This window comes from Punica granatum, chromosome 6, assembly GCF_007655135.1.
Source record: "Punica granatum isolate Tunisia-2019 chromosome 6, ASM765513v2, whole genome shotgun sequence".
Classification (NCBI taxonomy): domain Eukaryota; kingdom Viridiplantae; phylum Streptophyta; class Magnoliopsida; order Myrtales; family Lythraceae; genus Punica; species Punica granatum.
The window spans coordinates 19,496,125-19,523,490 of NC_045132.1; the positions used below are offsets into that span (position 1 = coordinate 19,496,125).

General features: G+C 38.7%; 4 protein-coding genes across 5 annotated transcripts; all 4 read left to right on the forward strand.

Annotated features, from left to right (window-relative positions):
* The first annotated feature begins 8,955 nt into the window (after positions 1-8,955).
* Positions 8,956-11,419, forward strand: LOC116210742. The gene is made up of 4 exons (XM_031544769.1): positions 8,956-9,177; positions 9,310-9,403; positions 9,964-10,173; positions 10,503-11,419. Exons 1-4 carry the CDS (start codon positions 9,103-9,105, stop codon positions 11,216-11,218), a joined length of 1,095 nt encoding a protein of 364 aa, XP_031400629.1. The 5' UTR covers positions 8,956-9,102; the 3' UTR covers positions 11,219-11,419.
* A 1,555-nt stretch (positions 11,420-12,974) lies between these two features.
* Positions 12,975-17,117, forward strand: LOC116210741 (origin of replication complex subunit 4). The gene is made up of 16 exons (XM_031544768.1): positions 12,975-13,119; positions 13,300-13,390; positions 13,483-13,539; positions 13,653-13,700; positions 13,941-13,991; positions 14,094-14,137; positions 14,212-14,275; positions 14,660-14,746; positions 15,024-15,115; positions 15,204-15,285; positions 15,521-15,606; positions 15,699-15,808; positions 15,951-16,043; positions 16,131-16,195; positions 16,313-16,456; positions 16,645-17,117. Exons 1-16 carry the CDS (start codon positions 13,010-13,012, stop codon positions 16,669-16,671), a joined length of 1,251 nt encoding a protein of 416 aa, XP_031400628.1. The 5' UTR covers positions 12,975-13,009; the 3' UTR covers positions 16,672-17,117.
* A 1,075-nt stretch (positions 17,118-18,192) lies between these two features.
* On the forward strand, positions 18,193-22,849 carry LOC116210739 (pentatricopeptide repeat-containing protein At1g22960, mitochondrial). Of its 2 annotated transcripts, XM_031544767.1 has the most exons (3): positions 18,193-20,668; positions 20,767-21,415; positions 22,561-22,849. In XM_031544767.1, the coding sequence occupies exon 1, from the start codon at positions 18,372-18,374 to the stop codon at positions 20,514-20,516; it is 2,145 nt and encodes a 714-aa protein (XP_031400627.1). In that variant the 5' UTR covers positions 18,193-18,371; the 3' UTR covers positions 20,517-20,668; positions 20,767-21,415; positions 22,561-22,849. The 2 variants fall into 2 exon arrangements, with proteins under 2 accessions (XP_031400627.1, XP_031400626.1); XM_031544766.1 differs by having other exon boundaries at positions 20,767-22,849.
* Positions 22,850-24,223: 1,374 nt separating this feature from the next.
* LOC116210459 (palmitoyl-acyl carrier protein thioesterase, chloroplastic-like) lies at positions 24,224-26,817 on the forward strand. Its single transcript, XM_031544334.1, has 6 exons — positions 24,224-24,982; positions 25,111-25,244; positions 25,341-25,454; positions 25,549-25,717; positions 25,842-25,910; positions 25,998-26,817. Exons 1-6 carry the CDS (start codon positions 24,596-24,598, stop codon positions 26,346-26,348), a joined length of 1,224 nt encoding a protein of 407 aa, XP_031400194.1. The 5' UTR covers positions 24,224-24,595; the 3' UTR covers positions 26,349-26,817.
* Positions 26,818-27,366: the final 549 nt, after the last annotated feature.

Genomic DNA, 27,366 nt, shown 5'->3' on the forward strand with positions numbered 1-27,366 from the left:
AGTGGTGTATAGGCTTGTCTTTTACACATTGAACAGATTTTCAAATCCTGAGGAACCCAAGTTTTCGACAAAAAGAATACAAAATCAAGCAAGTTGTATGAAAACACAGTAACATTGACAAATCTCATCACGACTAAAAGCATAACCACTCAAGGTTCGGCTACATGGAGATCGACCAATCAAGCAAGTACATAGCTCTACTTGTTAACCATACATGGCGGCAAAATCAAAGGTTTTACGTGTAAACAACTAATAGCATAACCACTTAGGGTTCGGCTACATGGAACTCGACCAATCGAGCAAGTAGATAGTTCTACTTGTGAACCATACGTGGCGGCAAAATCAAAGATTTCACTTGTAAACGGCTAAAAGCATAACCACTCAAGGTTCAGCTACATGGAGCTCAACCAAACGAGCAAGTAGATAGCTCCACTTGTTAACCATCCGTGGCCGCAAAATCAAAGAATGTAGGTGAAACTCTCCAGCTTCGCTAGACCCCCAAATTTGTCTCGAGAATCTTGATGGAGGGCTCAAGTTGATCGCAGGCCTTCTTCAAACTCTCAGGGAACTTCTTGTCAAAAGAGATGGACTTCCAAAGTTTAGGATCCTTAAAAATCTCGAGATTATGCTTCAAGCCACCAACGGATTGTTTGATGTAGTTTACATCCTGTGGATGGCAGATTGCACCTTTTATTTCAAAAATACTTCCTTTTCACTACAAGAAATTTTGTATGTTGTGACAAATTCTATTGTTAGGGAAAAAAATTATCATAAGAAAAGTATATTGTGATAAGAATGTTAAATTACACTAAATAAAGTCTCATAATGCACATACTTAATATGTATGTAGATACATATATATTTATATGTATACATATATCTTCAATATTGTGTGAGCACTGAAAACCAAATATTCCCATAATAACAAACATATATGTAATTACATACTTAATATACATGTACATACATACACTACATGAAATATTGTATGTTGTGATAAATTTTCTTACTACGAAAGAAATTTTGTTAGAAGAAAAGTATATTGTGATAAAAATATTAAATAATTCTAAATGAAGTTTCTTAATGCAAATACGATGCATATATGTAAGTAATACATATATGTATCTACACATATATATATGTATATACATATATCTTCAATGTCGCGATGTGAGTGCCATAGATTAAGGTTCTCACAATTACTAACATATATACATATTTTCAGTATCGTGACACAATAAACGTTATAACTAATATTACATAATGTGATAATTATATTTAATCAGATATATAAGTTTGTCACTATAAGTTATAAAATATTGTGACCATATGTTCTATTGTCACGATATACTTATTAAGACGAGCTTGTCTTATAGAATCTTATATGTTGTTGTGTTTATAGAATTGAGGATGTCGAGCAATTGCTCAAGCACATTCACGTAATCCTAGTAGGTTTCCTAAGCATTCTTGAATAGCTCTCGTAGCTTTTGCAGTCCAGGTGAAAGCTTTACTGCTCCGACAAATCTGTATTTTCTTGCACTTTTGTACATATCTCTCTTAGCCACCTCGTTTTCTTCCAAGCAAACGAGGTGGCGCGCCACTTGTTGCATCAACTCATATAAATTCAGCGGCATCTGTTTCATTTGAGCCGAGTCCTTCATCTCCTCACATTCCAGTTTCAAATGATGCCTAATTTTAATCGCCTCCAAGGGGATTATTCCCATATTCAATGTTTTACACTTGGTGAGCTTCACAGAGGCCGCCTTCGCCTTTTGAACCGCCTCCTGGTTTATAAATTTGTCACCTCTCCCTGAAAGTTTGTATAGGTCAAGGACAAACCTTGCAAGGGAAAAATTGATAAGACAGACTCTCATTCTACTAAATTTCCTCAAATATCGTGAACTCATTCCTTTGTAAATTCTTTCCTTGTCCCGCTTGATTCTTTTTCTCGTCAATCTCTTAACCAATCTCTTTCCTTTTTGTACTCGTCTTCCTGATTTAGATAGTTCAAAACAATTTAATGAAGGAAAGTATTAATTGATTGGGGGAGAAAGCGAACTTACCAAAGGCGTTTATAGCTTCATGCAGCAGCGCATTAATTTCTTCAAAAACTTTTGATAGTGTCTTGAGAATGTCACTAGACAGGGTCTTCCCCATGGCCCCTGGAGTAGAAGAAGAGCGATGCCCACACTTCATCAGAAGACTGCGTAGCATTTCCATATATTTGATGATACAATCTTCAATAGCTGAAGAACTACCCCCACGTGGTCATAATGAGCATCACGATGTGATCATCGACCATTTCAATCATACTTTTTAGACCTTCCTTACTGAGCATAACCCAAAGTATTTTTTTCATCATCTTGCAATGATTTCACACAGCTTGACTGAGTTTTAAAAAGATCCTCCATCAAAGGATGAAAAATTCGCTCTAGTCGTTCGGTGGTTGTATTACCTTCCACCACCTCAGCCCTAGAGGGCTTAGAGGAAGAATTTGACGTGAAAGCTTCAGCATATCACATGTGCAATCAAGTCAAAGCACGACAACCTAAACACAATATGAAACATAAATTATGCCTAAGTAAACACAAGAAATGCAACATTATTATCAGCAACTCAATCCCAAATAAATTATGAAAGTGGCTATCCCATGTCTCGGCCCCCCACGTCATTGATACTTGACAGCAAATGAGTATCATTCTCCATGCTCATCTCAAATTAGCCGCATGTTTAAGCACAGCAAATAGGTCATCGATATCATGCCAAAGTACTATAAATCGATTTAGGAACCATCTCTTAACTCAACCATGTGCTTAATCACAACTTTTAGTCCACGCATCAAGCATGGTCTCTTCCCATCAATACTGTAGAAGACATGCTTGAATCAAGCCAAAAACCACCGTACAGTTCAATCCACAGCTCAACAAGAATACTTTAAGCGATCAAAATTGATGAAATCCGATGCAGCGTGACTAATTGCAATATGTTGATTCGAGCACGAATACCAGAAGACAATCTTCTATCACCTGTTGATTTTACGAATACTAGGGAATATGCATCAAACTCGAATCAAATTCGAGAATGGGCGAAAGAGCACGGTAGCTCCAGAACTTTATTAATAATCCAAAAATCGTCTTAGCCCTAGGACTTACATCGTTTAAATAGAGAAAACGAAAATATAACGATAAAAAAATAAAATATTCTTTAAAATAAACTATTTCCTAAAATAGCAAAAAAAACCCTAAATAACATAAAACTGCCTGTTTGATGTCCTACACGATGAAATTCGACCTAAATCTCGTCTTTTCATCTCCAAAGGCGATGAGTTGTGCTCCGGAGGCCATTTCCCTCGAAACAATGTCGTTAGAACCTGTTTTTTTCAAGGTACAGCTTTGCCGCTTCTTTTGCCGCATCAAAATTGAATAGAACATACACAAATCGGACATGTCGAATCAAACCAAAGACCACCGTACAGTTCAGTCCACAGCTTAGCAGAGTCTTTTAGGGATCAAAAGCGAATAGAACATACACAAATTGGTCATGGAATCACCAATCATCGCAATCACACATAAACAAACTAGTTTTAACGCTTAAGAAGCTCACCGAGTCCTCTCGTTAAGGAAGGATTATGCCACTGATCGGAGAAGCTTAGGAGCTGAGTTTAGGAAAGAGGTAGGATACGTGGAGCTCAAAGATGTTGTAATCTGCTGGAGACAAGGATAGAAGCAATATGAACAAAGAAGAGACAGAGAGAAGAGATGGAGAGAGAGATAGAGAGAAGAGATGGAGAAAGACAGAGAGCGATAGAGAGAGATCGAGAGAGCGATAGAGAGAGAAAGAGCGCATACTAGAAAATCGAGAGTCAAAGAGTGGGATGGATCGTACTTGAGAGGAAGATGACAATGATGAAACGATTTATACTATTAAATGGGCGGGAGCGGGAAAGCACCCTTCCCTTCAAAATCACAATTTTGTCCTTTTAATTCTAGACTCTTTTTTTTTAACTTTCCTTTATTCCTGCCTAATAGAAAAAAAATTAAGGAAAAAAAATGAAAAACCGGGGCTTTAGAAAGACGACAAAATGGCGTCATTTTATGGGATGGACTCAAAACAATTTCATTTTGTCATTTTAAAAAAGGTTGAAATGATGTCATATTGAGTCCACCACTCAAAATGACGTTGTTTCTTCGTCTTTTAAAAAAAAAAATTTTAAGGGAGCCCCCACCAAAGCTCACACTTTGTTCCCTCTGTTTTTCAAAATAGAGAGAATGGAGAGTTTTGGTGGGGCCTCCCTTGCCGGCAACCTGCCCGTTAGGTACTAGACCCTCCGGTGAATCAATGGAATGAGTTTTGTTTGGTCTATGTTTTAGACAACCGACAGACAGACAAGGTGATAGGTTGGGGTTGGGGTTGGGTTTGGAGCCAGAAACCTTAATCTCCATTGATTGATACCGAATGTCACACACACATATATATATATAATGCACAAGGCTTCTTGTTCTAGAAGTAAATAAAATCCTTGTAATAAAGGAAATTAGCAGCAAATCTAGCCTAACGAAGAATATATTGTAAATAAGTAACGTAATATACGAAGAGGAAATCCCATAGAATATGGGATTTATGATGAGAAATCATGTAATAGGCGTCATCTTGAAAAGAACTTTTTAATCTCTCTTTTTTTGAAGAATTTTTTACAGGTCATGTGCTGCTCACATGCATGATCTTCTCAATTATGACGGTAATCGCAATGACCGTAAGAAGTCATTGTCCATGGTTCACAAATATAGCCTGAAATAAGGGAATGCACATTTCCTTTCTTAATTGAGTGAATGTTCATTCCATCAAAATGAAAGAAAAATTTGATGATGAAGGAATGTCATTTCCAACTTATGTAAGAGACACTAATGAGAAAATGAGGTGCAATGAAGAAATGAGCACTCCATTCCAATCTATTTAATTTTTGCGTACCAAACAAGACCTTAGTATTATAAGTTATACCAATGCTAAGCACGTGAATTTTAATATTCATCGGATTCTATGACCAATATGAGATCCGGCTAATCCAACTTCAAGCCGGATGGGCCAATTTTTTTATTAGTTATTTTAGCATTTATATTTGTTTTGGTGTACTTTTAGCATTGCTTTTCACACAAGGAAATGAATGGATTGGAATCCAATCATTTTTTTTTGTATAACCTTTGGTATCCGGAAGCTAATCCAATCGAGACGGATCGGCCCATTAAGAGGCTCTCCCAACGTGAATTTTCTGTATTGACAATGACTCGAACCAGAAATCTTGTTTAAGTAGAACTAATGCTGAGCCGCTTGAACCAATTAGAATCCGATCATTTTGAAATTTTAAAATCTTATTGAAGTAAAACTAATATAGGCTTTCTTTTGCTTTGCGTCTTTTAATTTTTATATACCAATAACTGGAAAACATATTAGTATGAAAGATAATAACATACTAAGTACGAAAGATAGGCTAATGAATGTGCAGGCTGCAGCAGAGGGTGTGAATTGTGCAGTATGTAGCTAGAGACTCGAAAGATTTTATTTTTTACATGTCCATTACACAGGAATTAGAGAAGTTTGCTTGCTCGAATTGGTCTGCATAGATCTCAGATTAGCTAGCATACATAGCTCAATTGCATATCTTCCCCTCAAAAGCAGGAATTCAAAACCAAAACAAGGGCATTTATGTCTTTTAGCATTAAATATATCCTTTTTTACTCTTAATCCACCCCTAACCGGGATTAGATTATTAACAATAATATCCCAATGAATCCCAAATCCAAATCCTATCCTACCATCATCAAATAAGAATTTTGAATTTGAGAAATCTTATCCTACTCCATATCCTAGCGCTCAAACGCAGCCCAAAAGCGACCTTTATAAATGTTCTCTCCTCCCCTCCTTAATTATTTTCCTTTTTGCCTAAATCTAAATCCTTCTCTTTCCTTTCAAATCGTTTTCCCTTCCATTTTTAGCCAATTTTGTTTTATTAAATTTAATTATATATCCTTCTTTTTCCTTCCAAATTCAAATAACTAATGTCTTTTTGTTTTTTAATACCAAAATTGTAGAAGACACTTTGATTTATATATTTTATACAAAAATAAAGCAATCATAGAATTTAAATTTTCAAATTTTAATAGAAATAAAAACTAAAATTTACTCAATTCATTTATGCAAACCTTTCAATAAATAATTTTTAGCATTCTTTTTAATTTTTAAGTGTATTTAATACTAACATACGGCTTGTAATAGTTTTTGAATATTTCAAAACTTCCTTACAATTTCAATTATATAAGTAATTACTTGAATGGAAAATTTTAGAAAAATATTTTAGTATCCTTTTTAAACTAGAAAACATTATTACGGTTTCAAGAATATAATTAAGCATTTATAAATTGAAAATGGAAAAGTTAAATAAATCTAAGTGATTGACTTCTAAGAGATATATTTATTCATAAATTATATGGGGAACCTGGTGAAGCCAAAGATGACAGTGGGTGAAACCACATTCATCTTTACTTTATGTCTTGGCATTATATATTATACATAGATTCTATATAGATATATATAGATAAATATGTTTGATGATGATGATGACGACGACGACAATCTCCATAGAAATTATCCCAATAGCTTAATTGGCTTAACCATAACTATATATATCTAATTTGTAATAATTATGATGATGGTGATGATGGAATATTAATCATTTTAGTGGAGTTATTGAAAGATAAAGCATACGAAGGATTGGCGAGTGAGGACCGACCATTTTAAATTTTTGGATAAATTGTGCGATGATGTTGATGATGATCAGAATAATAATAATAATAATAATCTCCCTAACAATTATCTTAATTGGCTTAACCATAACTATATATCTAATTTGTAACAACAACAACAACAATAATAATAATTAATAAGGGTTAATTTTCTAAAAAAATATTCACATTTTATTAATTATAGAACGAGCTTTCCTAAAAATACGCAAACTATCAATTTGATATCAATGTTAGCACGACTTCCATTTTTTCGATCGGGAAGCCTCAAAGACAACCAACACCCGCCCAATCGGGATTGCCAATGACAGCAGAGGTCTCCCGTGACCCCAATTAGGAAGATAGTGGCCGCCGATGAGACCCCTACCACCTACCCCTTTCATTCTTTTCTCAATTTTACTTCTTTTTTTTTTTTCAAATTCGGGCAGTGAGGCCTCATCGGAGCCCACCGCTGCCCCTATAAGGTCGCCGACGACCTCGACTACGCCGATCAAAGGGTGCGGCCATCGATTCTCATTTAAATTAACGAAAAAGTTGAGGTATGATAAAATATCAAATTGATAGTTCGTGCTAAAATTGATAGAATGTGAAAAGTTTGTATTATTTTAGGCTATTAACCCTAATAATAATAATAATATAAAAGGTGATGATGATGATAGAATATTAATCATTTTGGTGGAAGTTATTGAATGATAAGGCATACGAAAGGTCGGTAAATGAGAAGCCACCATTTTAAATTTTTGGACAAATGACACAATTTAGTAATTGCCTCAGGAAATATATATTATATATATTGGCTTAATTGGCTTAACCATAACTATGTATCTAATTTGTAGTAGTAGTAGTAGTAATAATAATAATGATGATGATGATGATGATGATGATGATGATAGAATATAAATGATGACGAGAAATCACCATTTTGAATTTTTTGACAAATGGCGCAATTTAGCGATTGGCTCAGCAATTATATATTATATATATACTAGTCGTAGAGCCCGTATGTTGCATGGGGAAAAATGTTACATAATTTGATTTTCTAATTACTTAAAAATCATAATAATTTACAATCAATTAAAATGTAATTTTCAATATACTACTAATGGTAATTTAAAGCGGCGAATAACATATGAAAAACTATATTAAAAAAGTGCAAAAAGACATCCTTCATATGAGCATACATGGCAACATTGTTTATTCTAAATTTTGACGTGATATTTATAAATGGGATAATCCAAAAATTTCAGAAAATTTCCTATAGAAATCCAAACATTCTAAAACTATTGGTTGTACATGAGTGACAAAAAGAAAAACAAATAATTGAAAACTCGCCTTTATATCTAATAATAGACATACTTCTTAAAAAACTCACCTTCAATTTTAATATTTACCAAGAAAAGAATTCCAAGCAAAACATGCTACATACGTAGGCAAATAATAGAATTTAATGGAAAAGAGTTTTTTCATAAGAATATAAGTAGATGCACATATAAAAGATAAAAGAAAAGAAAAGTTGATATTGGTTTATCGCAATTTTCATACTATCTGCTTTCAAGATTGAGAATTTGAAAAAAAAAATCTAATGCATCCCATGATACACATACTTTTTGAGAGCTCTAGTAATAAATGTATTTTTTGAAAGCTAAATACGTCATTGTTTATATGGGTGGTGTTTCATACAAAAACTGAAAAAAATATAGACTGATTTGGTTTTTGAAAATTGTATATGATTCATATATCTATAAAATCATTAAAGATAGAGATATTTTACAAAATATCATAGATAAATATATTTTAAAATTTTAAAATAAGAAATACTCAAAAATCAAAAAAATTCCATTTAGTAGTCGGTTGTTCCGAGGCCATGGGCCTAAAAAATTCTTGATATATCTATATGAAGAAAATTCCATTCAGCTCTGCTTTATATTATATGTAAATATAGATAGAGAGATTGCCATGGGGCAAAGTCGAGCCCTGAGCCATTCCTAAATGGTAAATATCACGAATTTATGGGCTAAAAGGCATGTGAAGAGGTGTAAAGTGAGATAGGAGGAAAACTTTAGTGGGAAAATTGAAACTATAAACAAAATTGAGGGGTCAAATTTACATATTCATTTTCCTCCCAATGCCGATAATTAAACGCCGTCGTTCTACCCTCCAAACTCAATTGCCCTGCTCTCCTCTGCGGCCTAAGGCCGCACGGCTGTTGATGTTGGCTCTCTCCTGTTCGGCCGCCTGCCACAGACAGTCCCAGGGAAAGCAGAGCTGAGCGCCGACAGTTCAACGAAGCTTTCTTCTTCAGCCAAATATGGCGAAAGCTGAGAGAGAGCGCCTCGCTCTGATCCTAAATTCTCATCTCAACACCATCCACGAGACCTTACAGGTTCCCTTTTTCCTCCAGTTCCTTCGCTTAATCAGGCAATTTTGCTATTGTCGCTCGAAAGATTGATTTTTTCTTTTTTTTTTTTTTGGTGGGTGGGTTGGGGTGGGATTGGGTATGCGTGTAATTGTGCAGGTGTTGGATCAAACGCCGCCTGCAACTGTTGAGAAGGTGAAGTGGGAGGATGTCATCAAGATGGGCGAGCAAGTTTCCAAGCAAGCCACCATTGGTACATAGCCCCTCTGCTTCACTCGTATGCAAGTTCTTATATTTTTTGCTTGTGGTTTTGATCCGGATTACTTTTTTAATCATGAAGTTTATTCAGTACTCGACATCTTCATGTCGAATGGACAAGGAGAGGTGGACATACTGGAACAATGAAGGGGAGTGAGGAATAGAGTAGGAGAGTGGTAAACTGGTTAGGGAAGAATGGAAGATTTAAAATTGAGAGAGATAAAGAGGAGATGGAGAGATTGAAAATATGTTCTCGAGTACGCCTGCTCGGTTTCTCCTTCTCTGGAGTGCTGTTCCTTCTATGTATAATACTGCTCCAAAGTAGATCCATGTTTCTGGCCACCTCGTTGGTGCTTTCTTGATGAAATTTTTTATCTAGATTTATCTTGCATTGAGTTGCCGATCACTATCGCCGTCTTTGGAGGAGGTTGCTTATTAAACAGAGTCTACTTCTGTGTAGTCTTGCCTGTACCATTAGACTGTTCTGGATGTGGCTTAATTGTTATATACTTTATGAGGTAGTAATCTGTATTGCCTCTTCTCTTGCTTATGCAGTTGGAATGCTATGGACTGGAGGTACACCCAAAGCTAAAGAAGTTGAGGAGAATATGGCTTCGTATTTCAATGTATTGCAGGGTTTCCTATTGTACTTTTACGGAAGCACGGTTGGGGCGGGACCCACTCTTTCTTCGAATCTCCATCAATCAGTGATGCAAGTTGTCAATAGCAGTTTCAACTTGATGAAGGATTCTGTTTCTTCTTCCGGTATATCTCTCCCTCTCCACTCTCTCTCCCCTATCCATATGTAACGTGACTTGTGCTTTGGTAGATTGTGTAGTGTATTCGGCCTTGCAATTGACTTTATAAGATGGAAGGCCCCTCATTACTGATTCTTTAGTTGCCCCATTTGGAATTTCTTCTCTCTTTTGGTTGCATGTTGATTAGAGCAAATTTATCCAAATGGTTCTTCTAGTAAATAACATATGTGACGGATGTTGGGCAGCATGTCTCATGGCATTTTAACTTTAAGTTGTTGGTGACGTGTCCTTTGAACCGATTAATGATCCTCGTGCTGTCTCGGTACCTGCATGCAGGGTCGCGCAGTAAAGACCAGAAAGTTGCAGTCCCGGTTCTGGTTGGTAAAGTATGGGAAGCATGTTCTGGTCTTAAGAAGGCCCCTGCTACAAATATTGCTGCAATTGGACGGGCCATGACGCAGGTTGCAGTGTCCATGAAGGATGTACTTCGGGAGATGAGGGAGCTCAAGCCCGATTCTGGTGGACAAGAAGATGACCAGCAAACTAGTGGTGGCGTTGCTGGTGATGGTGATGGAAATGAAGATGACGATGACGATGTCGGTGATATGGGCAATGACTTATCGCCTGAAGAGATGAAGGTGGCTGAATTAGCAATGGAGGTTGTCTCCGACTTGCTTCTAGTAATTAAAGAACTTATCCGTTCCATCACGGGTTTGCTCAAGATGGAGAAAGCAGACACTAGTGGGAGCTTCGTGGACTCCTTGGAAAAACTGTTGAAGTCCAGCCAAGTGATCGGGGCACAGATTGACGAGCTCGGGGCTTGTCTTTACCCTCCGCAGGAGGTTTCGACCATGGAGGCAGCCCTTAAAAAGATCTCGAGTTCTCTTAATGGGATTGAATCAGAGGTCGAAGATCTGAAAGGGTCTACAGACACCTTTGTTAAGGCTTGTTCGGGTCTGAGGGGCTCAATTAAGCAGCTAGAATTAGTCTTGAGCTGCTGCTCTGTTGGTCAGTTGGAAGAACAGTTGACGAACACTAGTTTGAGTCACTAATAAATGTTCGCTTAGATTTGCCATTGGAGTGTGTGTAGAAGATAGAGTCAAAGGGTTGTTTTGTGAAGGTACGACTCATTAAGATAGAAAAAAAAAAGGGCCTTTATATTGTCTTTAAATCTTGTCTACGCAAGCAATCGGTCCATCTTATGTCATTGACTTTGGTTTTGGCTCCGTTTGTGGAATATCTCCTAAAACTAAAATATGTTTTCTTCCATACGAAAAATTGAAAGGTTGATCATAATTCATATGCAGTTGATAGGAAATGCTTAGTTTGATGCGTTGTTCACATGCGCGAGTTTTACCTGCATGCAGTCGAGCAGTTCGAAACCCTCAGGTGATGTAGTCGAGCTGACATAAGAGCGAAAATTAGTATCGCTCGGGACAGACAAATGGGTCACAGATACCGGAAAATTTCTACGGTTCATTGATAATTCACGAGGCCTAATGTAGAGGAGCCCGGCCCAATTCATTGACAATTTCTCCTCGAATTGTTACATGGATGAGATTGGAAAACAACTTAATTATGAATGGATTTTATTTGATATTCCTTGTGTGCAGTTCGGAATACTATTAAGGATTTCATCTCATTAGCTTTTATGATAAGGATTTTTAAGCTTCTATCCACCTTATCCCGAATGCCCAACATGGCCTATATAGTACATCCAAGAGGTAGGGATATAAGTGGAGAATTCTCAAAATATCCAGACAGAATTCTATTATGTCTTCTTGAGTGTTATATATATTGGTACTAGCAGGTTTCACGCATAACTCGATTTTTTCTTAATGTTTTGTTGCTGTAATTGTTAATCTTTAATTAAGTTATTATGTTGATCGAAATGTTGAATGCTTGTGTTCTCATTCTAGTAACTCCAATAGGTGAGCCTTTAAAGAGGACCCTTTTAGGAAAGATAAACCTAGAGGACGTGCATCATGGATTAGCCCCATAGAGGAATATTAGGTGAGACAAAACACATTCAATGTGGTGTGCAAGTTTTCACTGAGAGTCTAATATATTATCATGTGAAATTCACAACACTCGTTAATTTAATTTTTTTTTTTTTTTTTTTTACATTTGATCGCAGTTCGTTCATCGGGTAACTTTTCTTGCCAATTTATCGAACAAACAAGAAAACTGGTCAAATTTAAGATTTCAGGACAATGGCTGTTCATCTATTCGTCTCCTTCATTCCTACTGCCTCCTTCGGTGAGAAGTTCCCTTCCTTTTTCTAAAATGCCCGATTGGTCTGCCTCATCTTGTTGGATCGAATTCTAATGAATCTTCCGAGAATTTCTAATGAAATAAAAATTGGAATTCAAATGATAAGAATAAGACACAAATGGATTATATCATACATAATATATTTTTCTATTTCATGTAGAAGAGAATGATGAATAAGTCTCATTTATTTACTTACACATTCTTTAGTTAGACATTCATTGCATTTCTTTATTATATATATATATAGTCACTTAGATATACTCAGTATAATTATATACGAATGCTGGTTATGAAATGAATGCAGGATTTAATATTGGAGAGAGAGAGAGAGAGAGAGAGAGAGAGAGAGAGAGCGAAATTAGTATCACTTGGGACTGACAAACGAGTCACAGATCCTGGAAAATTTCTACGTTTCATTGATAACTCACAAGGCCCAATATAGAGTAGCCCGGCCCAATAACATGGCCCAGCCCAATCGTATCCTGGCTTCGAGTATCTCTCGTCTTCCTCTCTGCTTCTTTTCCCGCCATTTCTGATCTCAGCCGCTGTGGTGGCTATTGGAACCGAAGATGGGGGCGGAGGATGCGGCGGAGAAAGCCCTAAACCTCCTCAGGAGCCGCCTCTGTAACCCTACTTTCATCTTTCGACCCCTCTGCGACTCTCCTGATAGCAACTACAGGTCCGATTCCCCGCTCTATCTCTCTCTTTCTCTGCTCCGTTTTTAGTGTGAGTTTGTGGAACTGACCAGCCGAATCGGTGCTTGATTTTCCCCGCCATCGGTGGGTCTCCATTGTTGTGTGATTCATAACCGAAATACTTGTAATTGATTGCTAAAAGATAAATTTCTTTTGGAATGCAGCAAGTTGAAGTTCATAGTTTCGAGTTCGATAACAGAGGCATGCAACAATTCGGTGTTGCTCCTCGGCCCCCGTGGCTCCGGAAAGACTGCAGTATGCATTTCTCTTATATGCGACGTTCCTATTTTTGCCTTTGATGTCTGTCGCAACTACATCAGATGTTTAATAAAAAATTTGATTTGCAGGTGTTGGAACTCGTTATTGGAGATTTACTTCTGGAACATCCCGATATGATAACTGTGGTATGTATATTTTTTTGCTCCATTCCATCGATAGAAGCATTCGAGTGTAGCTCTGGTGGCTATGGGACATCATCATTATACTAATGTGAAAGTTGCGCTTGGTTGTGTTGCAGATCAGATTGAATGGGTTATTGCACAGTGATGACAACAGTGCTTTTAAGGTCGGGGCACTTTTACCACTACTACTATGTGAAGCTTTTGTGCCACATTTTCTAACAGTAGCCATAAATACTCTCGTAGCATTCCTTTTATGGACAGTCAAATCCGCTACTCCGTTTCTGTTTTGCCAAATGAATTGGAATTTTCTTCTTAACTGGACTTTTTTGCTGGCAGTGTCATTAAAATACTCTAATTCTTCACATGAGTTATGTTGCTTGCCTTGTCAATCTTTTGAGTTCCAGGAAATTGCCAGGCAGTTGTGCGTTGAACATCAGCTATTATTCTCAAAGATGGTATTGCCCAAGTGTTTGTTATGCTTTGACATATTTCACTGGAATAATTTACATTTCATTATTGATTTACTTCTCTAATAACTCCTTTTATTATGTTCATAGGCCTCGTTTGATGATAACTCCCAATTCTTGTTAGCCATGCTGCGGTGAGTCTGTACAACATTTTTAACTCTTATCGTCATGTAGAATATTGCATCCTCATGTTTTTGCTATTAATCAGGGAGTGTGGATTAGCACATAAAACCATCACTTTTGTCCTGGATGAGTTTGACCTCTTCACTCAGGTAATCTATAGACACTACAATGTCTTGTCATTTCTCTTGCACATTTATCTAATCAACTCACAAAGAATCTTCAGCAAGGAATTTGATAGAAGATGAAGTGAACATTGCCATCTAATGAATAGCAAGATATTTAATTACATGAATGCTTGAACATCTTTTGTCTATCTTTTATTCATTTAGCATCATCTTGTAGTTGGGCCTGATGTATATCCTGTTTGTAAGTTTCCATTCTTCTTTCTGAAATCAAACCAAGAGAAAGTACATTTCACCTATTTAAGAAGACAGGGCACATAATTGCTGAACCTATACTCTCCCTTTCCTATATTCTTGTTCTTTTTTCAAGTAGAAAACCTAAGATCACATTGTTTAAGTAATCTTCTGCAGGGTAGACAACGACTTCTGTATGCTTTGCTTGATGCTATGCAATCGATAAGTTCCCAAGCTGTTGTCATTGGTGTTAGTTGCCGACTGGTACGTGGCTGCATTATTTTACTCCTTCTATTTAATCCCAATTATTCTTCAAAATCAAGAGCAGGATTATTTCTTGTTATTTCTCGAATTTCTGCTCACTCTCAATTAGTAATTAGTAAGAGTTAAATTAGAAAGAGTGGGGTGGGAAGTGGGGGCTGGAAGGGAGAGACAAATTGGAAAGTTGGGGCAAAAGATTAATTGGGTTAAACATTGGCTGTCACCTAGAAATTGGCATCGTACACGTTTAATTATCTGAGTGATACTGTATATCGTGCAGGATGCTGACCAGCTGTTAGAAAAGAGAGTGAAATCTCGCTTTTCACATAGAAAGCTGTTATTTTTACCTCCATCAAAGGAGGATTTGCAGAGGTACGTTCTGTGCCCTGGATTGGGAGCTGACTTTGAGCTCTGCAAATAAGCAGCAGACTACACTGAACGCCCTCATGTAGCATTGCAGGTTGGTGGAACATGTCCTGTCTTTGCCAATGGACTCGAGCCTACCTCATCACTATGCGGCTGAATTCAATGCAAAACTTCAAGTATCCTTCGTGTCATTGCAATTCTTGTCCATTTGGTTTGGTATATTTGAGACCTTTATGCTCTTCATGAGGCACATAAGTATGCTGCCTCTAAAAATTTATGAGAAGTTGAAAGTGGTCAATTTGTCCTTTTAACGAGAAGTTTCACAGGTGTGGTGTTACTGCCAGCGGTCCTTGTGATTGTACAAATCAGTCAATGGTGACCATTATGATATTATTCCTTGACAATTTTCAGAGTATATTAGTGGACAACAGATTCCAGGAAATTATCGATTCATACTGGGATTCTTATCCTGCCATAAGGCACTTGGCAAAATTTCTGTAAGTTTCCTTCCCAGTATTTAGTGTGGAAAAGAATTGTACCAATAGATTACTTTTAATCTTCTGACAAGGTTATCGCTCTGTGAAACTAGCTTTCGGGCTGTCTCTAGCTTAAATTTGGATCTGGGGCACTTATCACTCGACAACTTCAAGACTGCACTTCCTAGTATCAAAAGACAACCAAAGATGGAATCTTTGAGGGGTACAAATAAATCCTGATTCAGTTATTGAACTTATCTCATTTGGAAACTTGTGTTTTGGTTTTCTTTTTTAGTCTGGCACAGCATGCCGATAAAATTCTGACCTCACTGAAAACCTCTCTACACTTTGTACTTATTTTATAGATTGCTCCATCCTAGAACTCTATCTTCTGGTATGCATGAAGAGATTGGAAGTGAAAGAGCAGAACTCATACAGCTTCAGTGCTGTAATAAAAGGTCAATGATGTTTTTTCCTTGCGAGGATTATTAAATCATTATCCTTTTTGTCCCAATAGTAATAAATATTTTTGTTGACTATGGCAGAATACAAAACTATTCATGATTCATTCCAGACATCTGACTACTTTGGACAGAATGTCTGCCGTCGGGTTAGTCTAGCTTTCTCTAGTCCTCTTAAGTTATAGGACAATCCATAATTATGTCGATTTTGCTTTCCCCCAAGGTTAGTGTAGTAATTCAAATGCTGTGGTATGTTTTTTCGACAGGCGTTTGAGCATCTTCTTCAGTGTGGACTGATTGGTTTTACAGATGGCAGGGCACACAATCAGGGCATTGAGTTTCGCCCTGTGAAGCTCCTTATCTCACCTTCTGAGCTCACGCAGGGCCTAAAGTCGTACAACTCTTGTCCGGTGAGCTTCTTCTTCATGCAATAATGCTTGTAAAATGATGCAATAGCCCTGTCCTCTATTGGTTAAATCAGCCATGAGACAAACTCCAAGCTTGCCTAATTAAATAGTTCATAGAAGAAAACGGGGAGTTTCGCTGTTTTTTTTTGCAATGACTGTTGACTCGGGCATCCATTTACTCATCTTGGCAGGCCCTTCTCCTCAAATTATGCGCTTGATAAACCCACCTGAGAAGCAGCTAGATGGCCATAAAACTGATTCCATTCATGTGAGAAGACAGGACAAGTACATTTTGACACTGATTCCATTCATGTGAGAAGACGGAGCAAGTACATTTTGACACCACCAAAGGCAAGCAGTTCCCGTATAATGGCCTCCATTAGATGCTTTCTCCGTGCAACATATTCTCTAAGTCAAAAGTCATGTAAATGTTCATTTTGTTAGCCACCATTTTCACGAGACTCTCAGGGTTTGGTCCCTCATGCATATTTCATGGGACTCCCAGGTTCGGTCCCTCCAACCTAGACACAGACAGTTGTATGCATGTTCTATCGAGCTGTTAGGTGTCCGGCACCTGAACCGATTAATGTAACTTAGATCATCCAACTACTACATTGAAGTACAAATTATCAATCGGCCAGGACCATGTTTACATTTTTTTTTTTTTTGCTCTCTCTCGGGACTTGTCCATGTCATCTTATCAGATCATCATGGGAAGTCGGTTCACGAAAATTAACTTAAACGACATTGAAAACATTGAATATGTCAGCTTATTGCATGTTCCTTTGTGAGTACTCTCGTTGCATAGTCACTTTGATTTCCATATAACAATTCCCACGACAAAGAGAGATCCTACTGACAACCTATTACTATACCTTGACTCCTAAAATTATCTTTTATGTTCCATTTACCTCCTAGCAGGTAACCTCCCAAAACAAATTGTCTCGCAATCTCAAGGTGCATAAATGGAGATGAGTGAAATTATTTGTTCCGATGTCATGATACTTCAAGGTCGGGAAGATGGTATTAAAGAAACATGATTTCTTGTGGGGCGAGTATAGAGGTGTTATTCCCGAATTACTTGCCCCAACTTCCATCTATATAATGCATCAAGTCTTGTGATTCCACAATCTTACGAGACGAAATAACTCGTTTGAATTGAAGGCGAATTTCTCATGACACCAAATTAATGAGAATGAAGGATTCAGAATTTTAGTAAGTTCTAAGAGTAAAAAACTTTCAAATCCTTATTAGATGAAAGCGAGGTGAAGCAATGAGCCCTTCATTGAAAATTTGTAAAATGATAACGCTCAGTTTGATTTTGCAATCAAATTTTTAAAATTTTAATTCTAACTTTAATTCTACTCATTACACAATAAAAATCAACAATACAATTATTATTTTTCCATTTTCCTTCAATTTTTTAATCATTCAATTCAATTTTTAATATTAAATTCTCTCAACTATTTATTACTTTTTCCACAAATCAACAATACAATCATTACTTTCTATCAACTATTCATTACTTTTTCACACTTTTTCTCATAATTTAATAATACAATTATTACAACTCAATTAAAATCAAAACTCAACTCTATTTTTAACTTTAAAACCAAATACACCATAATAGTCTCTTCTGGAGATATTCAGGGAATAATATGAGCAGAATGGAAAGTACGGGGACTAAAATTTGATTAACTTCCCAGTACACCCAGGCATTTGTATGGTTTCCATTCAAGTCTCGGGGTGGTGTGGCCACCTCTGAAGCCATTCAACTCCTGAGCCGCCACTCCGCCGCGGAGCTTCTCCCAGCTCTGCAACTCCGCCGCCATACCCGAAGACCCCATCTCCTCTCTCTCCCTCTTCTCCAGCTCGAAATCTGCAGATGCCTAATCTGCCCGTATAGCTTCATCCCTCAATGACCCTCGGCTTCAGAGCTTCAAGAGCTTTGGCCCCGTCTTCTTCTGCTCTCGAAACCAAGGTCCGCCTCCTCTTCTCCCTGCGCTCCTCCTCCTCCCCCGACTGCTCGGCGAAGAACCCATCAGCTTACAGGGACCTCATTCTCCGCACAGTCGAGGACAGGCCCTTTGCGTTCTGTGTCAAGAAGTGGGCCGGCCGCCAATTTGCCGAAGTCGTCGCCGACCCCGACCTCCTCGTCCGAGTCCTCGATTCCGTCCGAGAAAGGCCCAGGGCAGCCCTGAGGTTCTTGAGGTGGGTGCAGCGCCAGAAAGGCTTCAACTTGGGCGCCTCCAAGAATGCTTTCTGTTTGGTTCTTGAAATCCTTGCTGAGAACAATCTGATGAGACCTGCCCATTGGGTTGTTGAGCAAGTCATAAGCTCGGATATGGAAGGCGTAGTCGATTGCCTGATGGGGAAGGGTGTGAGGTTGGAGATTTTGGCTCGTATGCTCGACCTCTTGTTGTGGGTTTGCACGAAAAAGTCTATGGTTGAGCAGTGCTTAGTGACCTTTGATAAGATGGTTTGGAATGGGGTGTTGCCTGATGTGAGAAACTGTAATAGAATCCTCAGGATACTTAGAGATTACAATCTGGGGTTCAAAGTGAGGGAAGTCTATCGGATGATGGACGAGTTTGGGATTAAGCCAACCATCGTCACGTATAACACTTTGCTGGATTCATACTGCAAGGAAGGGGAAGTGCAGGAGGCACTGGAGCTTCTCACAGAGATGCAAGTGAGAGGCTATTTTCCCAACAATGTGACCTATAACATACTGATCAATGGGTTGTCTAAGAAAGGCGAGCTGGAGCAGGCTAAGGAGCTGATCGAGGAGATGGTGAAGCTGGGCCTGAAGGTTTCGGCGTATAGTTATAATCCCTTAATTAGCGGGTATTGCAGTAAAGGTTTGCTTGTTGAGGCACTGGGCCTTGGTGATGAGATGGAAGGTAGAGGGGCATCTCCTACGGTGGCAACATACAATGCTTTGATGCTCGGCCTCTGCAAGGGCGGAAGACTGCATGATGCTAGAGAAAAGTTTCTTCTTATGTCAGAAAGGAATATGCATCCTGATCTGGTTTCTTACAACACTCTCATATATGGTTACTGTAGGGAGGGGTACCTAGAGGAGGCTCTTCGCTTATTAAAAGAGATAAGGCGAGGCAAACTCGTTCCAAACGTGATCACATACAACACTCTTATACACGGTGCTTGCATATCAGGGAATCTCGAGGCTGCCCTGCATCTCAAAGAGGAGATGATTTATCGGGGCATTAGCCCTGATGTATGGACCTACACAATTCTGGTTAATGGATCTTGTAAGATGGGGAATTTATGGCTGGCAGAGAATTTCTTTAATGAAATGTTGCAGCGAGGACTTGAGCCTGACCATGTATTCTACACAACCCGCATAGCACGCGAACTTAAACTGGGCCAGGTGGATGCAGCATTTGGTCTGCAAGAAGAAATGCTCGCAAAGGGTTTTCCTCCCAATTTGATCACCTATAATATCTTGGTTAATGGGTTAGGCAAATCGGGCAATGTGGAAAAAGCGATTGATCAGTTGCAGAGGATGGTTCACAATGGCCTTCTGCCTGATCATATAACATTTACAAGCATCATCCATGCCTATTTGGAGATGGGCCATCTTAGAAGAGCCCTACAGGTATTGTATGAGATGCAGGGCAAAGGCTTGACACCTACTGTGGTGACATACACTGTATTGATTCATGCCCTTGCAGGTAAGGGTATGCTGGAACTGGCATTCATGTACTTCAAGGAGATGCACAGAAATGGTATTTCTGCTAATGTCATCACCTACAATGCTATGATTAATGGCCTGTGTAGAGTGAGACAAATTGGTCAGGCTTACCGCTATTTCACTTCAATGCATGAACGTGGAATACATCCAAATAAGTATAGCTATACCATCTTGATAAATGGAAACTGCGACGTTGGTAACTTGCGAGAAGCATTGAAATTATACAGAGAAATGCTGGATAGGGATATTCAGCCTGATTTTGTCACACACAGTGCAATGATGAAGCATTTGGATGAAGACTCCAAACTTCATGTAGCTCAGTTCCTTGAAAGTTTAATCACAATGTGAGGAACATGCTTGTGCAAAAACATGATAAAGCTTTGTGGTATCCTGGGTATCCAGTGAAGACAAGGGCTATTACTTACGTGGATCCCGACTAGTTGGGCTCTGCTGAGTGGCTTTGGGCAAACCTTGAATAGGCTTCACTTGGGGCATAACAGGTAAGAATTTATTTCATCAGAGCTTGTTTTGCCCTTGCTGGCCTTTGTATAATTTGATCAATTTGGTTGTGTCTGACTGCTTTTTCAATGATTTACAGGATGGAAATTCTCATTGCTGAATTTGGAGGGTGAAGCCTTGAATTTGAGTTTGATTTTGTACATACAACATTCTTTGGACCTTGTAGTGGCCCCCAACTCAGATGTACCTGATTGTTCCTTAGAACTCCTTTTTAGTAAACACAATAGGAAAGTGAGACAAATAATGATTTGAGAGCTGACCTAGGTACTTATTGAGATACACAAACTTGTCGGGCACCAAGCAATTCCTTTTTGAACATGATATTTGTTCATTCTTTTGATATCCCATGAGAAATAGAGGAGCAGTTATTTGACTGCTGGGTTGAGCAGTTTGCACTGAAGGCATTTTTTTGAAATTGGCTTTGAGCACCTTGTATTCTTACTTGTACTATCAATAAACATTATTGTGTATGATGTTGTTCGCATTATTTTCCCTTAAGTTGAAGTTACCGACTAATTGGCTTTAACATTTGGCGTGATTGCCTTTCTAGTTCTTTGTAACATGCGTAGCATTAATAATCAACAAAGAATAATTTTTTGATCTTTTAATCTAATTGATCGATAATAATATGGTAAAACTCTGGGGGAATCTTTAAGTTTATTTGGTATTGATTGCAGGCTCTTCCAGAATTTGGTGCATGTCTATACCAAATCGAACTTATTGTCCAGGTACTGATTTTATTACCCAGATCTATGTTTGATCCAAATCACGAGAATTGCTTAACATGAGTTTAGTTTCTGCTAAATCCTTGACAGCCATGTAGAATGAGCCAAGCTGTGGAGAGAACTGAGCTGAATCTAGTCACCAATTATTTTATGGCTCCTTAGTTATGGGAGGATTTCGATAAAATGTGGCCATTTTAGCTTTGTTTTTGTCCAGATATTGATGCTTGCCTTCATTTTATGTTTGTCGCGGCAAATTGCTCATATATAGTGGCAGTAAAACGTAGCAAAATCCATAGGTACTTTAGTTAAAGTATCTGATGCTAGCTCAGATCCTTCACAAGTAAGGTTTGTTTAAAGAGGAGATTCCTTTTAGGCTTTCTTCTCAGTTAAGAAAATGAGTGTAGTCCCTGTAAGTTGTCGTGACAGATTCTAGTAAAATCATTGATGTATTCCTTGTTCAGCATGGAGTAACAGACTGAAGCAATGAGTTATCTAGAAAATATGAAGACTATAGAAAAGTTGGAAGGCATTCTTGATTTTGTATTGGAAGAATTATAAACAAACTATTTTGGAAGCCCAGTTGACAAGTCATGAGATTCCCAACTGTTGTGTGATGTCTCACATCATTGTTTTCTTAGGTGCCCCAATATAAGTATGAAGCAGTAGCTTTCCCTAAATCACCTTATTGGTGCCTTGAATAAAGTCTATTATTATGTTTTAACAAATAAAAAACAATGAGAAAGGGATGGCAGGAATTGTCATACTAAGTGGCAAGAGGTTACACTATGATACTCCTAAGTAGTGGGCAAACATCACGGTGTAATTCCCGATAGATTTACTTGTCTCCTATATCTCCATCATAATTAACTTGGTTCTTTGAACATGCTGTACTGTGATAATATTCTTTAGAACTTTTCGAGACAATACCGAATTATAACAGGTCCTTCAAACCCTCTCCTCTAGACATTGTCCCAAGTATTGAATAAGGTGTGACTGTTGTGACTCTGCATAACATGTCTTCTATAGGATTTGGAACATAAATTTTAGAATTCATGAAGTTCTATATATCTGGAGAAACACAAGACTATGAGCATATTCTTTACCTTGAATAGTCTCTGAAGCCGCTCCATCGTCAAATTTGTTGCCAGGATTGGTGATGTTATCATGAAGCTTAGTTGTGGAGGCTCAACATGTAATAGATATACATATGTATATGTCATTGCGCTCTATATTTACTTCTTTTTATCATTGTATGCATAATCTCTTTCTGTTTCGAAGATATAGGGTTCATCTTTTGCAAATATATAGCTCTTCTGCAGCAAGTAGGTTGTTATTTAGAATAGGAAATGTTTGTGGCGAAATGCAATCCGATTCTCACAATTTTGTGACTCTTTGGTGTATATTTTTATAACATTTTTATGTTACCTTGTGCAAAAATATCCTTTTTGCCATATGTATTTCATATTATGTCTGTAGGGTTGATGATCCACTGGGGGGAAAAGAGAGAGAGAGAGAGAGAGAGAGAGAGAGAGAGAGAGAGAGAGAGAGGGAGGGAGCTGTCCAGCAGGGGATCTTGAAGCATTAACGTGCAGAAGAACAAGGTGTTTCAGAGGAGATTTTGGTCTTGCCCATCTATTGAGGGAAAAAAATGATGACCCTTCTTTTTGCCCTTTCGTCAGCGAACGACATTTTACAGAGTCAATGCTTGGAATCCATACTCCCTGGAAACCCCAGGTATTGTGCTTAGGAACAGGAATCAAATAGAGGATATAGTGTATCGGCTAAAATTTTAGTTTGCCTAACAAGAGCAGAGCAGACTAGAGGTAATAGGGAATTGCAGTTAGCTTGTAATTTTCGTTGCGACGCCGGCAGAGCAGTCTGAGATATTTGACCTCAGTTGTTTGCAGTTGAATAAACAGATCTTTATGGAGTGCTTAATGTGCTTGAAGGACTGATCTCTGGGAAGATGCCTGGCTTCCGAGAAAATGTACGTTTGTTTTTCCAGGAGTTGTCAACTAACACATTTATCCCTTGAGACATGAAACAATTACGTACTGGAAACCTCAAGAAAAAGAAATGTCGAGCTCTGTAACCGTAATTCTCGAGCCATCTCTAATGTTTTGACGTAAATAAGCTGGTTGGTGTCATGATAGCTAAAATTGTGTAATTGGCCGTCACTCGTATAGGTGAGTGATGCGCAGTCTTTGGATCCAGAGGTCGGGCGGAGCTTGTCCAAGAGTTCTATGCCGAATCATGGAAAATCATCGGCTCCTCAAATGTCCCCAGTAACTTTCTTCTCAGAATCTTTTAATGCATTGTCATTTACTATGAAACCAACCAGGAGAATATACATTCTCCGGTGAGAGATGATTGTCTTCTCGTGATGTTGTATGACCCGAATTCTTTTTGTAAAATGGAAAAGGTACAATTAGAATAACTGCGGTTGGAATAGAATCTTGCCACCCTATCCCGAGCTCGAGGAAAATACAGAGAATCCTTTCTCTTGTCTGTCCCTCGGAAATTTAAAAGAGAGAATAAAAAATTATTCGAGACTCTCTCTCTCCTGGTAAGAATTCGATGTGTTCTCGTCCTATTGGCTGAGACTAAAAAGCTGTTCGGACTTTAGCTAAAACCTGAACATGAGGCGGATTCAGGGAATTACGAACCAGTTGTGTAAAGTTCGTTTACACGAGCACCGTATACTGACTGTATCGTATGTCGGGGTTATTCAAGAGGCTGTCTTAGCTAGGACTCTTGTTTCTTCCACAGTGGCCAGAAAAACTCCAAGCCAAGCATATTCTGAAAGGGCCACACCCAAATCCTAGGAACTCAATAACATATTGAGGGAAAAATGAAAATGAGGACATGGAAAAGTCCTCTAGAATTTGCCCTTTTTCTTGATATTCCTCTTTCGATCAGTACTAAGGCATTCCGACCTTCAATCCCGAAAACTCTTCATCGGCATTTTCTGGAACTGCCCTCTTTGATATGTCCAATTCCATAACAAAGTTTCCAAGCGTTTTTTGTCCTTTAAGACAAATCCTCCACGGAGAATCCGCCCCCTTTACACCTACATAAATGTTTCAGCCTCCAGTTTTCTGTTTCAAACTCTTAAGCTACACACCATATAGACAAATAATGAAATAAGTGAGTAATCACACAGCGTAGAGGAGGAAGAAAGCAATGGCTTGCTTCTCGTGCCCAGCTTCGTACTCGATTCGGTGCTCTGCAGGTGGGGACTGGACTGACCCAAACAAGCAGAAGCTGGGCAGCGCCAATATCAATGGGGCTGCCTCCTCTAGGCCGATGACCAAGCCTGATGCAGTACTTAGCCAAACATCGGGAGTTTCGGCCACTTTCACCTCGGTCGCCCCGGTCTCGGAGAATGGGTACATTTCTGAGGAGCAGGTGAGACAAAACATCCCGACCAAGAAGCAGTTTGTGGACTCGCACCGTCAGGGGGTCATCATTGAAGGTGGCGTTGGGTATAGGCAGACTGTCGTCATCAGGTCGTATGAGGTCGGCCCGGATAAGACGACAACGATCGAGAGCATCCTTAATTTCTTCCAGGTAATGTCCAGGATAAAGGCCATCCACTCGAATCAAAAGCTGCGATCAACGGATTCAGCAGTTTAGACTGTCTTTGGGCATTCTATTCTCCTGGGAAATACTGTCTTGTGACATCAGTTTCAATGCAGGAAACTGCGTTGAATCACGTCTGGATGTCCGGGCTACTGAGCAATGGATTTGGAGCAACACATGGAATGATGAGGAACAACCTTATATGGGTCGTCTCCCGGATGCATGTTCAAGTTGACCGCTACCCAATCTGGTAAATTTTTTGTTTTCAAATTTTTCATATCACTCAAACTGGAACATGTTGAAAGATAATATTGGATTGTGAACCTTGGCAAGTATCTTATTACAGGGGAGAGATAATAGAGATCGATACTTGGGTCGGAGCATCGGGAAAGAACGGGATGCGACGCGATTGGCTTATACGAAGCCAGGCCACAGGAGTCGTGTTTGCTCGAGCCACCAGGTTTGGCTTGAGACTAACTCGATTTCCTTATCCTAAGTGCAAGTTGTGTCGCTACTAATCATTAAGATGAAAACAAATTTGTGAAAAAAAACAGCACCTGGGTGATGATGAACAAGAAAACGAGGCGATTGTCGAAGATGCCAGAGGAGGTCATGGCGGAGATCTCACCATGGTTCATAGAGAAGCAAGCCATCAAGGAAGATAATCCTGAAAAGATATTAAAGCTCGACTGTAAAGCGACATACGTAAACTCAGACTCGAAGGTAATTCACGGAAACTCTTGACTGAAAATTTTCTTTCCCCCTCTCTTCTACGTGGTTATTATACAAAGAGTAATACTAAATGATTTTAAATGCTGAATTCTGATATCGGAAATATTTGAATCAGCCGAAGAGGAGTGACTTAGACATGAACCAACATGTGAACAATGTCAAGTACGTTGGGTGGATGCTCGAGGTATCTATAACCCGACAATTAATTCCAATTTATTTTGATTACCGCTAAGAAATACTAAATAAGCTTCTGCTTTGATTTTTACTGTAGACTATTCCTGATTCTTTCCTGGAAAGTCACCTACTCTCCAGTATCATCCTGGAATATCGAAGGGAATGTGGAAGCTCCGACATAGTTCAGTCCCTCTCTGAGCCCGATGACGAAGGAATAATCCTTCAGGAGGGCATTGAATGTGATTCCCACATCAATTTCCTGAACGGTTTATCCCTGGCATCAGAGATTCTCGAGGGAAGTGGACTCCTTGGCTCGTTCAGTAAAGCCCCCTTGAGGTTCACTCATCTCCTCCAGATCGATGGCCGCGATTCCAGGAAGGAAGAGATCGCCAGGGGAAGAACAACATGGAAGAAGAAGTTTTCTTCCATGCCGTTCTCACCCAGTTGACATCTACCAGAACATATATAGACCCCAAAGTGACTAAGAAAGCTGATCCTCTCAGAACACAAGCATGGAATAACATATGGTTGCCGTCGCTTCAGACTGCAAACTTGCGTGCGATGTTTAAAGCAGATTCGCTCTATATCCTGGGAAGCTATTGCCAGTCTTGGTTTGATTGGTTAGGGAATTGAATTCATGATAGGGTAATAATTTTAACAGGGGCACAACCGAAAAAGAAATAAGACCGTTTCTATGCAAGAACTGATTGGAAAAGGCAAGAACTGATTGGAAAAGAAAAGAACTACGGGGCAAGGCCTCTCTGGCTGTTCGAGTGATCGTTACATTGTATCTGAAATTTGTGTGTATACCATTACAACTGTTCATTGAAAAAAAGGAAAAGTAAATATTTCCAGAAGAAAAGGATGCATATTGTTCAGTTTACTGGTGCTGTTACGAGCAGAGTAATAATTCACCATCTCCGGCTTTCTGGTCATTTTTCATTTATCATCCATGATTAACTGTTCGCCCCAGAGCTGGGCGCAATCTCTGCTTGGAATGATGCTGCACGTCTTCAGGTCATGGGGGGGAGTTCCCAGAATACCCTTGGCTTTGGCTGGAAGAGAGCATGGATTTTCGCCATTGAGGCGTCGAGCTGCCCCTCCATGTACCAGCAGAACAATGGATGGAGACCGTCAATCGGTGTTAGCAGCAGATCATTTGTTTCATTTTCGCCGGTCTTTGTGATCAATCTTCTTTCTTTTTCAAACTTAGAATAATTGAAGAAATTTTTTTATTTTTTAATCAGATAGATAAAAACAATGTCACTTAGATGTAATCACTAGATGTCCAAATCAAGAGAAACGAAATAAACCACTTTTCAATTCGATTCGAGATTATTGCCTTGAATCAATTCGGGGCCTATTAAGTTTTCGGATATTAGAGTACATCTAAAAAAATATGCTCTACATACATAAACACACTTCAATTCAGTTCGATTCAAGGCAATAATTTCTTTTGGCTGCTT

What these genes read in the sequence shown, in the direction of transcription:
- LOC116210742 (XM_031544769.1), top strand. Translation starts at nt 9,103, where the DNA reads ATGGCGAAAGCTGAGAGAGAGCGCCTCGCTCTGATCCTAAATTCTCAT. An exon ending in TTCCAAGCAAGCCACCATTG is followed by an intron (nt 9,404 to 9,963) that starts GTACATAGCCCC and finishes TTGCTTATGCAG; the next exon opens with TTGGAATGCTATGGACTGGA. An exon ending in GGATTCTGTTTCTTCTTCCG is followed by an intron (nt 10,174 to 10,502) that starts GTATATCTCTCC and finishes ACCTGCATGCAG; the next exon opens with GGTCGCGCAGTAAAGACCAG.
- LOC116210739 (XM_031544766.1), top strand. Translation starts at nt 18,372, where the DNA reads ATGACCCTCGGCTTCAGAGCTTCAAGAGCTTTGGCCCCGTCTTCTTCT.
- LOC116210741 (XM_031544768.1), top strand. Translation starts at nt 13,010, where the DNA reads ATGGGGGCGGAGGATGCGGCGGAGAAAGCCCTAAACCTCCTCAGGAGC. An exon ending in TTGGTGTTAGTTGCCGACTG is followed by an intron (nt 14,747 to 15,023) that starts GTACGTGGCTGC and finishes TATATCGTGCAG; the next exon opens with GATGCTGACCAGCTGTTAGA. An exon ending in GACAGAATGTCTGCCGTCGG is followed by an intron (nt 16,196 to 16,312) that starts GTTAGTCTAGCT and finishes TTTTTTCGACAG; the next exon opens with GCGTTTGAGCATCTTCTTCA.
- LOC116210459 (XM_031544334.1), top strand. Translation starts at nt 24,596, where the DNA reads ATGGCTTGCTTCTCGTGCCCAGCTTCGTACTCGATTCGGTGCTCTGCA. An exon ending in GCATCCTTAATTTCTTCCAG is followed by an intron (nt 24,983 to 25,110) that starts GTAATGTCCAGG and finishes GTTTCAATGCAG; the next exon opens with GAAACTGCGTTGAATCACGT. An exon ending in ACGTAAACTCAGACTCGAAG is followed by an intron (nt 25,718 to 25,841) that starts GTAATTCACGGA and finishes TATTTGAATCAG; the next exon opens with CCGAAGAGGAGTGACTTAGA.